The sequence below is a fragment of the Argopecten irradians genome, chromosome 10 (genome assembly GCF_041381155.1).
Source record: "Argopecten irradians isolate NY chromosome 10, Ai_NY, whole genome shotgun sequence".
Lineage (NCBI taxonomy): Eukaryota > Metazoa > Mollusca > Bivalvia > Pectinida > Pectinidae > Argopecten > Argopecten irradians.
The window spans coordinates 38,099,418-38,115,107 of NC_091143.1; the positions used below are offsets into that span (position 1 = coordinate 38,099,418).

Here is a 15,690-nt window from a genome sequence, read left to right on the forward strand (position 1 = left end):
TATTCCCTGTCATGTCTGATAATAGTTCGCAAAATTAGTCAGTCTTAAAGATATCGAAGAAGCTTTTTTGTTTTGTGCCAAAAGCTACTGGTTTCCATGACATTCTACTGAACATGTTACTTTAATAAAGGTGTGAAGTACAGAATTACTGGGCCCAAACCTGGTCAGGGGCGCGTGGAGATGGCGTTCAATGGTCTGTGGGGGACGGTATGTGATGCTTCCTGGGACGATCGCGAGGCTGCAGTGTTCTGCCGTGCAATGAACTTCTCCGATGGATACGCTGTGGGTAATGCCCATTACGGGATGGGGGAGGGTCCGATCTGGATCAGCCATCTCCGATGTGATGGGACCGAGGACAATCTCCACACCTGTCCTCACCAGGGATTCAGCGAAGACATAGTCACGTCCAAGTCCGACTGGAAAAGCTGCAGTTCACACAAAGACGATGCTTCTGTATTCTGTGTAGATAAAAGTAAGTGTCTATGGTTTTATTTGAATGGTTCGCAATGTCTTGAACATACAGTGACGTGTAACTATTTGTCCCTTGCCGGCTTCAAGGTAACACAATAATTGGGCATTATCCTAGTCTCAACTACGATTTCAGTGAGATCACAGTGTTTGAATAACTCCAAATGTAATCAACTAATTCCAAGGGACATATACATTATGTTATGTCGAAAGAATAGATACCAAGAAACATGCTATTGTGTTTGCAGTGTGATTTGATGTAAATTAACAACGTGTTCTCAAATACATATTTATTCCGTTTAACAAATAAAAGTTTATAAAACTCAAATACCGGGTATTTAAAGACTTTCTTTTTTACTCTTTTTACAGTCCGTTTGAATCTCGGAGCGAATGCTACAATGGGTGCAGTTCAGATATACAACAACAAACAATGGCTGCATATCTGTGATGACACGTTTGATAATGACGATGCCCAGGTAGTGTGTAGGACACTAGGCTACCGGGACGGCGTATCGGTACCAGGCTCCTCCTTTGGAAACGTGACGGACCCAATTGGAATCTCTAACGTTAACTGTCAGGGTCGTGAAGGAAGTTTCTTTGATTGTAGTTTTCTCCCTACAAAACGATGCCAGAAGAAGACTTACGCTTCTGTGTACTGTAGCAACCAGTCCATAGTTAACACAGGTAATGTCTAGTCATCGATTGTTACGTCGTTATTTTTAGTGTAATTCACGTTGTTTTGTCTGCAAAGTATGACGTTATGCATGCAAACACATGACGTCACAATCAATACCTTCCTGCAAGGACAGGTAACACTATAATATGCAAATGCAGAAAATTAATACGTGGTTTGAAAAAAATAACTGTAATAATATTAGAGTTAAAAGGGTTGCATTGCGCTTTTGGCATCAAATCTTACATTAATGAGAATATGTGTCCCTAACGTAAATATCGATTAGATTATTTTTCACACAGTTGTCTCATGCCGAATTTTATAATCAATACGGTGTTTATCAATTTAACTTTGTTCGTTTTACCGGTTGTCTGAATTTACTCATAAATATTAGTTAATGCCGTTTAATATATGTATATAATGCCATATAATATATGTATCTAATGCCATACAAAATATTTATCTAATGCCATGTAAAAAAACTCATTCCATGTAATTACCTCATTTTTCCTGAAATCTTTAGTCAGACGTCTTTGTGTACCCATCTCCAAATTCCATTCTTGTATGTTTATATTGTTTCAAATATTGCCTGTGATATTATAAATGTCTCTACACAACTAGCAATGTTCCTTTTCGTGCAGCCGACTAAAATACATACCTTTCTGATTTCTCAGATTTCGAGGTAAAGATTTCTTCTGACCATGAACACAGTTCACAACATGGAGAAATCCTAGTGAAGTTGAACGGAATCTGGGGCAGCGTTTGTCTGAAAGACTTTGACGAAAGGGAGGCAACTATGGTCTGTAAGAAGCTAGGCTACAGAGGTGGCCAACCATATTTGGCTAAGGCCAGTAAAACCAAATATCCAATTGTGATGAGTAAGCTTGGGTGCACTGGGGAAGAGGATAATCTAGACCAGTGTAGCTTTGTGGGAGTTGGACAGAAAGATAGCTGTAGCTACGACGCTAACAAGGCCGGGATCCTGTGTTATAAGATGGAATCAGGTCAGTAACACTTTGTCATCACGTTACCATGGTATTACTAAATTTATTGTGTTATGATACCTTGTATATGCATTTCTGATCAAAACTGTATAAAATTACTCTTTGAGCTGAATCATTGAAAGTGCGGCCTAATTTACGTTCAGTGATAGTGATATACAATGTGAAAACAAACACAAAATCGTGAATGAAATCCTATATTGGTAAAGATATACGTTTATATCTGCAAACGAGAGAAAATGATTATTGATTGAGATTATCTGAAAATGCTGTAATATGTTACTTTTGACTACACGTCATATGAAATTTAAAAAAACTCTTGCGCAGGAATACAGTACCGCCTGAATGGAGGGAAGGATCCTAGTCAAGGTCGTGTGGAAATCAATTACGAGGGCACCTGGGGAGGTGTATGTAACTTCCTTTGGGACACACACGACGCCAACGTATTATGTCGTAGTATGTCTTACCGGAGTGGCCTTGAGGTTGCTGGTGGGCGCTATGGTCGCAGTGAAGGTCCTGTGTGGTTTACACGTGTGTCCTGTACCGGGGTGGAAGACAGCCTCTTCACCTGTAGTCACTCGGGATTTAACGTGTCGGGGAAGACAGAAAGTACATATGAACGTCTGTGTCGGCGAAGGGCACATGACGCAGCGGCACAGTGTTACAACAAGGATATTGGTAGGTGTTCAAGTTCGTGTAGAGCACATTTGTCAATGGGCCATCAACTTGACAGCATACTACAGCCTGCAATGTAAAAAGACAATACTCGTCATTTTACAGTGGATTTAAATCATACATATCATGATTTCACATGTAACCATCCCAATTTCTTCTTCCTCCTGATCACTAATATATGTTTCCATATCTAGGATTTGCATTAATACTTGGATCATTGGACACAGTTTTAAAGATGCTCCACTGCCGAAAGAGCATAAATTATATTCATTATTAGAAAAATAATTAAAATAAAATAACACAGAAAATAATATTAAATATTTTATTTTGCCTTTGGTGCATGCGCAATCAGTACTTCATTCCATATAGGATATCGTGCTAAGGATTTTTTTTGGGATGCAATTAATTAATTTTCATATTTTAACTTTAAGTAAAATTAGAAGCTCAAACTTTTCAAGGGTGGTAATGGTGTAAAATAAGTAGCTTTTGTAACTAAAGAAAAATACTATATGGTCTGTTCCTGTTTTTGATAATGAAAAAATACCATTTGTCAGCGGTGGAGCATCTTTAAGTAATGTTTAAGTCGCATCATTTGAGTTTCAGTTGTCTCATACCACGCCAACTGAATATTTAACTGAAAATGGCCATCTCAACTTAAGGATGTCCTTTAGACCCTGTTTGTTTTTATTAGATATCAATGTCAGAATTGGTTTTGACAAAGATTTGTGACCAATATACATGATGAATCTATTGACAGATGTGACGGGAATACGTCTGGCTGACGGCGGAGATAATTACGGACGAGTGGAAGTTTACCTTACTGGACCAGAACAGTGGGGAACAGTGTGTGACGATTACTTCGATGACAAAGACGCTACCGTTATATGCCGCCAACTTGGATTTGCACAAGGATATGCAAAGAAAATGGCCAATTTTGGTCGTGGTGATGGACCAATTTGGATGGACAATCTTGGTTGTTTTGGAAATGAATCTAAAATTACAGACTGTAAACATAACGGATTTAATGTTGAAAATTGTAACCACGCAGAGGATGCTAGTGTTATTTGCAATGGTAAGTGTTTACATACACCCATCTTCAGAAATTCTAAAAAAAATAGTTCTGTGTAGTAGCCGGTGGTTACTTTGATGAACAGAAATACATAAGGTTTCTACTGCTCCCAATATTGATCGAAGTATTATTGAAACCACACATGGTTACAACAATGTACTCAGAACAAAAAAAAACAATGTATACAAGAATCATAGCAACTTATTGCACATCCGAAACACTACATACATGTACTAAACAGCTGAACATGAAAGAAAAAATACGAAAAGACTTCACATTGTAAAAATAATGTTTAAGCTTAAATTGGTATTGCATTACCTACATATTTGTAGGAGTTGAATATTTTTGAGAAAAAGTTACAATATAATGTAATTGGCGTATTTGTTTGTGTTTCAGGTTCCGTGACTAGTAAGCCTCTTGTGACGGTTCTGTCGTCAGATGAGAACCTAGCATTAGCCATAACAGTGCCTGTCATTGTATTACTGCTCCTGTTTGTGGCAGGGCTGGGCTTCTTCTTTTATCGACAAGTCCAACCTCGCGGAGAAATCAAGAAAGTTCTTGTAGACAATGAAACAATGGAGCCTGGTTCACAGGCAGCATCAAGTTCTTCAGCATCGGGCGACGGACATGTGACATTTTCTAAACTGAAAGCCCGTTTTACAAAAGCAAAGCCATCAATACAAAATGGCAGCAAGGAATCTAGTGCCACGCCCGTAAAGGGAATGAGTAATCCAAACTATGACAATATGCCAGATTATGCCAACATGGGTGATATGTCTATAGACCATCAGGGAGGTGGCGAGTCTGTAATGTAACAGCAAGGACGTGGCGAGTCCGTCATGTTATACCAAATCCCACCGTAGCCACCAATTACCAAGGTCCACAATGCTCGCTAGTCATTCCATTAGCCAATGCTCAGTGACACTGTGGAGTCGAGGAGACGACAAAATGTAGACCCAAAGCTGCCTTAGGATCGAGCTACGCTTACTACGCTTGTTAAGTTACATTATCAGCAATTTGAAGGAGTGATAAGAATTAAATTCTATTTTTATATCTTAAAAGAAGAAACTTTATTTTTCCATGATTTTTATAGTAACCTAATTCTGTATCACTAAAATGTCAGAGTTCTTAATGCCTGTTATGTGAGTATGGTCAGAAGTTGTCGTCACTTACATTGAGAAACTTTACCGTGGCATAGATGTGCTTATCGAAATTATATGCAATTTTTTTACATGATGTTTACACAAACAGTTTGTCATAAAACGTTTAATCTTTACTTTTTTCATATAGTATACATATTGTATTGAGTCTATCGTAACATGGTCAGAGGTTTGACGGATAAAACAAAATTGATTTTTCCCCTATGTCTATTCCTAGTTTTCATGACATAGACGTCTATTGCTTATGGAATAGACATCAAATGTTTTATATTACCAATAGCTGGTGGAAATCTTCATATTCTTCCATACGTATTCCAAAAGTACGATGTATCTATTCCCACACGTGTTGACATTTTTTGTATAAGCCCTGGAGTGAAAGATGACTGATTGGTGTTTGTGAATGATTTCCTTTGACATAGAACTGTACATATGTACAAAAGACGTGGACAGAATCACAAAGACCGTTTTGATATTTGTTACTGTGATAATGTTGATAGTTATAATCTTGTCACGAGTAGTGTGGAATTAATATCCTTACCTTGACCTCATTATATTCGTCCGTGATTGTTCAAAAAGGTAACTGGTTTGACAACTTTTTATTAGTTCCATTAACAGGTTGATAGTAAGATTTCAGAGAACGGTTTTGTAACCTGTTCTGGTGCTTCTTCAATTCTTTACTTTGCTGGACCTCAGACAAATAATTCTAAAATCAGCACAGCCTTTAGTGCATAATAAAAGACTTTGCTTAAATGTAAACGAAGACTTCCAATGGATCCGTGATATACAAAATTGAGATCTACATAATACGTCTGTTCATCAGTCACGTGCAGATTATACACTTCCGGGGACCGGCGAATCAAATTATTCATCCCATTTGGTCAATTTTCAAAAAGAGAAAACATCCTTGTAGGATATGAAATTTGTGTCATATTGCCATTGACTTAATTGCATTGTGAACAACTGCATCCATGACCTGAATGATGTTAAAAGATGTGTTCTCTCTCTCGTTAAAGAGAGTTTATTTACATACCTGTCAAGATTCAGATATAGCAATACGGAAGAAAGAGTATGAACGACATCACCTCAAAAAACATATCATAATTTAGGTTTTGATAAATTAGATATTGAATTGGTAAATCAAATAACTATTCCATTTCTGGGTTTTAAAAAAAATGGAATTTGTACGAGATTAAAAGATTGAATTTGTATATATTATTGCCATGTATAAATTGCAATGCATTGTAGTGTTGGCGTCAATAGATTTGCATGGACGATGTACTGTCAGTTTGAATAAGTGATGTGCCTACCCACTGACAGGGTTGTGATATACCTGTGCCTTAAGTATAAATATAATTTTTACTTTGAAATGCTCAGGCGTCAGATTTGAAAAAACGAGACAATTTCCGTCATATGCAATATTATTGAATGTTTGTCTCGAACGCTTTCACATCGGTTACATGATGCTTGGCTACAAGTAACTCAACTAATATCAGTGGTTTATGAATGAAATGTTTGATGCTTTTGTACCTCATGATAACTTGGTTGTAAGACTGACTATTATGCAAATACAATGTATGATAAATACCAAATAATGAATGGTGGTGCATGTAGAAATTGTAAACTATAAACGTGCAAATATACGCAAAGGGAAAATTTACGCAAATTACGCGAAGGGAAAATTTACGCAAATTTACGCAAGTTTTGCGAAGGAAGTTTCAACACGAAAATTTCCCCCGTGTAATAGTTGTTCTATATGTAAAACTTATTTGCAAAGTTTTGCAAAAGGTTAGCAGGTGTATCAGTCGCAAAAATTGTAACATTGCAAATTGTTTACTCGAAAAAAATGCGAAATTAAACACTAGCAAAAATATCCATATTTACAGTATATGAAAAACATGACAAAAAACCCAGACTTTACCGCAAGGTCTTTCTGCCTTTAGGGGCGTCTTCAGAAAGAACATGTGACGAAGTCTGAATTCATTTTGTTCATTTAAGTTTACCTTCATAAGGAACCATTGCATATTTTCTATATATATATACAGTGTATATATGATATATAGCATATTAATGTTAATGAAATCACAGTTCATTACAAATGCCTCGAAAATGTGTCGATTTATTGTATCATCAAACACGTGTAAGCATGTAATGGTTGATGATAAAAAGGTGAAGAAAAGTTGGTTTGAGCTTTAAACGCTTAACATTGGTTTATCATTATGAACATTCCTAGATTTCCATTCCAAGTTTAGTCAATCGAGAGTGTAGCTGCATTTATTCTTAATACTTATTCCAAACACTTTTCATGATTTGTTACTATGTTCCGGACGATTTTGTCACAAAAAGAGTGAAATTGGAAACATCTTACACATCAATGAATATTAAAACTATGAAAATCTAAATGACACATTTCAACAAAACGCACGCACACAGAAGACTTCAACAAAAAGTAATAAATTGAGCTTGGGAAGACTGCATTCCATTAACAGAAAATTGAACTTATATAGACCATATGCTTCAAATTCTAAGTTGACATTAATGTTATGCTAAATTGTCAATTAGAACATGTATAGTGCTTTTATAATGCATGTATTTTTTTAATGTTAAATTTCTGTCTCGGAATACAATTCTTGTACGACGAGCACTCGTATTGAAAGCATTTGCTGAAATGTCTCTTTTACAGCTTACGATGCTTTCAACAGTTTTCAGTGAGGGCAGTATATTTTACAATTAAGCTATATATGCAGAGAGAATTTCCTTGTGTAAATTACCTTTTTGACAATGTGCATGCATCATGAATACATATTAAAATCACAAATATACATTGGAGCGATTCTCCCTATCAACTACATAAACGCTGTATCTCTGTACATTATAGATATTTAATGAAGCATTCCATCCCCAGTTGACTGCTGTCCTTACCTTTGTTTTAGGACAGACAATGGGAACTGTTGTAATCGTGAGTTACAACATGAATTAATATATAAAACAATTTTGGGATTGGCGTCCCCCGTAAAGATCCATTTCACTTGTTACAGGACTGCTTCATTTGATTCAAAGTACAGATGAAAGTTTGACTGTTTTGCCGCATATAATCTACAGCGTCTTGCAAATGGACCATACATAGCTATGCTAGTTCCATTTGCGGATTCGTACCAGTTGTACTTAACTGATACGGCACCGCCTAATTCAGCACGTTTTGATTTTTCCAAGATGGCGACACCCATGTAAAAGATACGCTTCAAATATAAAAGGTTTTTCCCTGTTAACAATGAAATGTATATAAAAGTAATACCTTAATAGTTTCGACATACACATGTACATTAAAACAAATAATCTGTTTAATTTTATCACATAAAAATACTCTCTGTCGCGTTTTCAACAGAGCAAATATTCGATGACAATTGAAAAATCTCGAGTCCGCCATCTTGGATCCAAGTGGTACCGGTACAGTTCTGCTGGTACGGCGCGTTCTATTTGAGTGGTACGAATCTGCAATTGGAACGCACGGTATGTCTTCTGGTTTTAGTAAAAGATTCAAATTTCATTTTAATATACGTATATTAAGCAAATGGTAAAGCCACCAAAATGTATGTATTACGGATTGACATTGTACATTGTATCTAGATATTTTTTTTTTTATAAAATATGAAAACAGACATTGGGAATGTAACCGTGACACGGGCTAGAAAATGGAATACTGTATTTTATGTAGTCATAAACATGTGCATTCCGTCAACACTTGACACAACGAAACATTCCTTCATTTGTATGTTTATATATCATAATAAATACTTGAATATATTTTTGCTTTTTGTTTGTTTTTATTTCTCTCATCATTCAGTCATTCAGTCTCCCACAGGCTTTCGATTAGGTTAAAACGTCAGTTCATAATATAATAAATATCATGAAAATGATTGGTTGATACAGCACCCTTATAGATTCTAAGAGACAGATTATTTTTCTTCAGTAATCTGTATTGAAAATCGTTAGGATTGATGAGTTAAGTTGTGAAAATCATTCAAATAGACTGAAAAAACATGTATGATGCCATGTAAACATTAGTTAAAAGAAAGAATTTAAGAATTGTAAAAATGTTGTTTTATATTTAAATGGAAATAATTCAATTTTTCTTGTTACGAGCATTTTCATTGACTTAAAAATTTACTTTATCAGCCCATAAAGTAAAAAATGGCGTCACCGTTTGTAACGTTGCTTCTGATTGGCTGAGATGACGGCGTAATGATTTCATAGACAAAAGAGTATAAAAATGAATTTTGAATATTGAAGAGATTATCTTTAGTAAATTGAATTATAAGGATTAATTTGAATAGATTTTTTATGTTATGGAGATATAACACAAAAATCTGAGTGTACTCTCATCATTAAACAGCTTCGCGGTTTATTTAGAGTACACTCAGATTTTTGTGTTATATCTCCATAACATAAAAAATCTATTCAAGTTATTCCTTAAATATACCTGTAGAAATCACAATACTTTATTACATTGTAAAAATGTTGAATGAAATTATAGGCAACAACTTGGCTTCATGGTCATGGTCCGTGAAATTGAAAATTACGGCATATATAGTGTATTACTTTAACACAATAACATGTAAAGATTAAATTTTAAGGATTAACTTTGCGTTCTATACGTTCAGATTGTTGTGTTATATCACCATAACAAAAAGAAGATATTCTATACAGGAATTCCACGATAGATTATTTATACCATTACACATGTAAAAGATACGCTTCAAATATAAAAGGTTTTTCCCTGTTAACAATGAAATGTATATAAAAGTAATACCTTAATAGTTTCGACATACACATGTACATTAAAACAAATAATCTGTTTAATTTCATCATATAAAAATACTCTCTGTCGCGTTTTCAACAGAGCAAATATTCGATGACAATTGAAAAATCTCGAGTCCGCCATCTTGGATCTAAGTGGTACCGGTACAGTTCTGCTGGTACGGCGCGTTCTATTTGAGTGGTACGAATCTGCAATTGGAACGCACGGTATGTCTTCTGGTTTTAGTAAAAGATTCAAATTTCATTTTAATATACTTATATTAAACAAATGGTAAAGCCATCAAAATGTATGTATTACGGATTGACATTGTACATTGTATCTAGATTTTTTTTTTATAAAATATGAAAACAGACGTTGGGAATGTAACCGTTGACACGGGCTAGAAAATGGAATACTGTATTGTATGTAGTCATAAACATGTGCATTCCGTCAACACTTGACACAACGAAACATTCCTTCATTTGTATGTTTATATATCATAATAAATACTTGAATATATTTTTGCTTTTTGTTTGTTTTTATTTCTCTCATCATTCAGTCATTCAGTCTCCCACAGGCTTTCGATTAGGTTAAAACATCAGTTCATAATATAATAAATATCATGAAAATGATTGGTTGATACAGCACCCTTATACAAAAAAAAAGTAGATTCTAAGAGACAGATTATTTTTCTTCAGTAATCTGTATGGAAAATCGTTAGGATTACTTAAAACATTACTTAAAAGACAGAATTTAATAACTGTAAAATGCTGTTATTTTTTATATATTACTTAATCGCTCTGACAGTTCTATTTTTACCGTATGTGAATTGTCTTGCCTAAAAATCATTTTATCACCTCCTCAGATGTTATGTAGTTCAAATTGTTTAACGTTCATGACTTTGGCTCGGGTATGGGTACAGCGTACATATTGTACCTGCTTAATCGTATTGATCAACGATTTGTAATTACAACAGTATCAATTAAAATACTAAACAATGACGTGGGATTTGTCAATAGTTTATGTTATATGTTTCAAATGAAATGTAGAACAATACATTTATGCCATATTTTGCATCTTGGATATTTAAAAGAATTAGCCTGAGTGAATTGTCCCTTTAATTTTGAAAACGACATAAATATTATTTCATAACCTGGTAAAAAAATAAAAATGGTGACACCAATACTTACAATTAATTTTTGACACTACTTGATAAAATAAAATGTGTTTATACGTATGATTCCATTGATTTTCCACCGAATGATTTTTACAAATTAATATAGTTTACGGTTGAGTCACAAGTCCTAATCGCATACACCTTAAACATTATGAATTTAATTCACATAATAGCACAACAATTGGCCAATTTTCATGTCCTTAACTGAAAGAAAGAAATCCAAACCGTCCACTATCGGAATACAAAACAGTTGCCACACTAGTCTGATATCGAAAACAAATAGAGGAATTTCATAATTAATTTCAACATATTGTAAACAAACTACGGTATACATATATTATGTAACAATGAAATGTGGAATGGATTGGAGCTTTGTTTCGAGTGACAATCTAGACTGGTCAGAAATATCACTCTTCAATCGTTGAAAAGGAATACATTCCTCGAAAACAGTGTCGAAACTAAACCTTGCACAATCGATCCCTACCATACTCGAGTCTAGACAGCCAAACACGACAGAGAAAACACGGATACAAATGTATCTTAAATATATACATATACAAAAATATTTACATACCTCGATACACTTATAGAAAGGCACAGCGATTTTTTTTATTACGGTCTTAATGTCCAGGTTCAACTTTTGGGCTAAAAATCCTCCCGGGACGTGGTTTTACCTCCTTACTCGTGATAAAGATCTGCATCTATTTTTTGTAAAAAACGTAGTAAAAAAAAGTCACGTGCTTATACCTCATTCATGCCATTGGCCAATATTATGGGTAAATAATGATCACGTGATTGTGTGTTTACCTCCAAATATAGTGATGGTTTGCTTGCCATTTTGTCGGGAAAATTGATTTATTTGAAAATAATTAGACTCCAATATTAGTATTACATGCATATCATATTGACTTGCACATATGTACCGTGTTACTGTTACGATAAATAATGAACTGAAATGAGTTATAAAACTGTCATTTCCACGTTTAATATGTAAATGGTTAAATGCGAATTGACCAATTCAATTGGTCTAACCGTCTAATCTTGGATCAGCGAAGATCGGCTACTCCCGGCTAAATTCGTAAAATTCTTAATTTATATTTATCTATATAATTACCTATTTTAGGTTTCAGACCAGATACATGTACATATACATGTAGCACAAAGAAAATAAGATCCTTGTCAAAAAGCCAAATTATATATACTAAATATCAGGTCAGAGAAGTCACTATATTTGGAAGTAAACACACTCATGTGATCACTAGTTACCCATAATACAATTACATATTTATTTCGGCCAATGGCATGAATGAGGTATAATCACATGACTTGTTTTACTACGTTTGACTACAAAGAATGCTGTTTTGTACATAAATGGGGAAAATCCCCCCGGATCATGGTTTCATTTCCAACATTTGAAATTGCTTAGCAATATTATCATATCATCGGTTAATTTCCTTATTCTTTCCAAAGAAATGGTTAAGCTTTTGCGTAGCCCACTTAGCTTTGCTTGGAAGCTAATCACTTCTAGACAAACAGTTCAGATGATGAGTATCGTTCATGCTCTAAGGGAAATAACTCTATTAACGTTACTTGTTGTAACATGACTGACTCACAGGGGGCCAACTCAATGAAAATGGATGTTGTCATACATTTTTTTTTGTATTTGGTGGATGAACTGATGAGTATACATGACAGTCATATGATTTTTTTTTGAAAATATTTTTCTCTTATTTTCTGAAAAAAAAATCACATGACTGTCATGCATATTCATCGGTCCATTCACCAAATACAAAAAAAGTAATACAATGTCCAACATCCATTTTCATTGAGTTGGCCCCCTGTGGACTGACTAACATATATATACTAAGTATAGATAAGTCGACCCTTCAAACAATCTTATTTATATTTATAAGACCAATTCTAGAATATTTTGATTTTCTATGGGATAATTTACCAAATTATATATGTCAAAATTTAAAAAATATACAATTGGAGGTAGCAAGAATAGGAACAGGTGCTACTAAATTATCAAGTATTAGTCTATCGTGTAAAGATTTAGGTTTGGGAAGAATATCCAAAAGAATAGGGTTTTTTTTAATATTGGAACGCATATACGAAATATCCTTCCCATAAGGAGTTCTGCAAAGCGTACTCCTGTAGCTTCAATTGGCGTTGACCGATATACCATCAGAGCAGTGAATACATCATCCTGTTTGAGCTTTCAGCAGCTCCATTTGACTGAGGATAGTGTGGACTATAGGGAATGTTTGCTTGAATTAGTACTGTTGCGCAACCAACCGAAACTCTTCAGACGTAGATTGTGTTCCGTTGTCCGAGACCATTTCCTCTGGAATTTCCTATTGAGAAAACATGCTGTTTAATTTTCCAATTAGAACGCACTAGTTGTCGTTTCAAGTTTAATGAAACGCGAATAATAGTCAGTCAGGACAAGAATTTGTTTCCCTTACAATGCACACAAATCAGCGCCCATCTTTTGCTCTGACATGAGGGACAACATCCTGGATACTCCAGGGGTTCCGATCACTTACGATCTCTACGCCCCTGGACTCGGTGAGCGGCCGTTAGGCAATAGGGAGTACTTTCATATCAAAGATAAATTTTGAATGGTTCACACTCTAATAGTCCAAAACTCCCAAACACACTGGAACATGATTCAATGCTGTCAACTTTCTGGATCTACCCTAAGGTATGTGTTGCACTGCGGCCCAACAAATTGCTACTACAATCGATGACATGACCCGGAAATGCATATTGCTTGTTCCTATGAAATGTCATCGGCATGTTAATTTACTACATGTGCTCATGTTGCTTGGTTCATAATTATTAGGTTTAGGTGGTTCTAGTTTTGGAAGATTTTTCAATGAGTAGTGCACGGCATCAATCAAAACAGAAGTGTGTATTCCAGAATCAATCTTGGAATTGATGCACTTGCCACGGAGCTAAAGGTTTACTCATAGCCTGGTATTAAGCGCGCTGGTAAGTCAAAGACCCACTACAGACTAATATATATAGATAGCTATAACTTTGATTTACCAGCGTGCTAAAAACATATGGTTTACTTTTCATGCTGCTTCATCATCATTACAGGTGACTGATCATTGGAATAATGAAGTATCGAAGCTAGCATCATAAACTTTCTGTACTGAAAATGGTGCATACACATGTGAAGGTGATGTACTAAACCCATTATGGCATAGTTAGTTAAGAGGACGCTTTTGCCTCATGGTATTGTCTCGTGATGGGATAGTGTGCATCGGAGATACCTAATATGGTATGGCTAGGCGACTTCTCATAAGATACATTTACCAGCGATTGTTTCGGCTATGAGTGACTAGTCAGCGGTGAGCTGACGTGTGAACTCAATATACCTGTGTCGTATGTTGCCTTCAATTTTGCTGGGATGTACATTTTATTCCAGGGGTGGATGTAAAACAGCTTCATGATTTCCTCATGTGTAACAGAAATATTATACATAAATCTACTATAAATTTCTAGGTATATTAGAGCCTTATACGTGTAACTACAAAATGGATTACAAGACTCGTGGACTCAGTCCTCGATACTCCAGGGGTTACTATCACTGACGTTATATCCACCCCTGGACTATGTCATAGCAAAATTGAAATAAGACGCACGTGATTTTGTCCTTTGATGTACATCAAAAGAAATGAATAATAGTACACGCTGTTTGACTGCTTGGCTTTGAAGTTGGGTGCCACTCTCTCTGTAATGTTTAAAGGAGGTCTTCGAAGGTCTGAGATTGGTCAGTTTTTTTTCTCTCCTGGGCTGCCTCCAGTTTAACTGTGAGATAATCCGGAGGTTACTCTCTAAGCTTGCCTTTATAGGCTTTTCTAATAGGCAAATAAAAAAACCAAACTTAATAATATACATTTAGGCGAGTTTAACGGACTAGTCGGGGGTGGATATAATGTCAGTGATAGTAACCCCTGGAGTATCGAGGATGTGTCAGCTCTTGATGCTCACGACATTGATATCAAATTGTAAATATATATTAGTATACGTAGATTATAAAATCAAAACCTGTGTAAAATATGTACGCTATATAATTATTATAGCGGTAAGTCGAACAACTCCTTGACTCGTTTAAAAGTTGTACTCATTGGAGCGCGACGATGCCCACACTTCCGGGTATGTGATAGAGAAGAGGTTTTGCTTTCGTTTCCTGTTAAACGTCGTAAGTTCGGCCAACGACATTTCTTATACATGGATATATATAATCATGGATACTCCCAGGTAGAAATATCGGTGATCAAGCTTTAGATGAAGGTAAGTTAAAAGAGACCGTGCAGAAATTATTTACAATAGTTAGATGCCTACACATGTGAACTATATACACACGTGTGACAAAATGTACAGTGCTGAATACGCTGGGAAGAATGGGTCTCTCGTTTGGCTAATATATATATATATTTATACCAGCGTGTTTAAACACCTATGATTTACATATTTGTAGATATACACTGTACAGTAGATCATGGTTTGGACACTAGTTATATCATATTTATATCGTGAAGTGTGTGTTAGCTGTACAGTATATTATATACTGTATAGAAAACACAATTTATTTCTGTTTGACGTGAGTTAATAAGAGTGTCATAAGATCATCTATTCACTATACACAGTCAAGGAT

At 35.2% G+C, this 15,690-nt stretch overlaps 2 protein-coding genes across 2 annotated transcripts in view; both read left to right on the plus strand.

Moving 5' to 3' along the window:
• Positions 1 to 8,847, plus strand: part of LOC138333831 (scavenger receptor cysteine-rich domain-containing protein DMBT1-like) — a 28,298-nt gene extending 19,451 nt beyond the window's left edge. Inside the window, exons 25-30 of the mRNA XM_069282446.1 lie at positions 131 to 472; positions 838 to 1,152; positions 1,816 to 2,145; positions 2,470 to 2,820; positions 3,575 to 3,889; positions 4,283 to 8,847. Of these exons, the coding sequence (XP_069138547.1) occupies positions 131 to 472; positions 838 to 1,152; positions 1,816 to 2,145; positions 2,470 to 2,820; positions 3,575 to 3,889; positions 4,283 to 4,701 (2,072 nt within the window). The 3' untranslated portion in view covers positions 4,702 to 8,847. The remainder of the gene's footprint in view (positions 1 to 130; positions 473 to 837; positions 1,153 to 1,815; positions 2,146 to 2,469; positions 2,821 to 3,574; positions 3,890 to 4,282) is intronic.
• A 6,298-nt stretch (positions 8,848 to 15,145) lies between these two features.
• Positions 15,146 to 15,690, plus strand: part of LOC138333833 (leucine-rich repeat serine/threonine-protein kinase 1-like) — a 49,173-nt gene continuing 48,628 nt past the window's right edge. The window contains exon 1 of the mRNA XM_069282448.1: positions 15,146 to 15,326. The gene's annotated coding sequence lies outside the window, so the exon portion shown is untranslated. The remainder of the gene's footprint in view (positions 15,327 to 15,690) is intronic.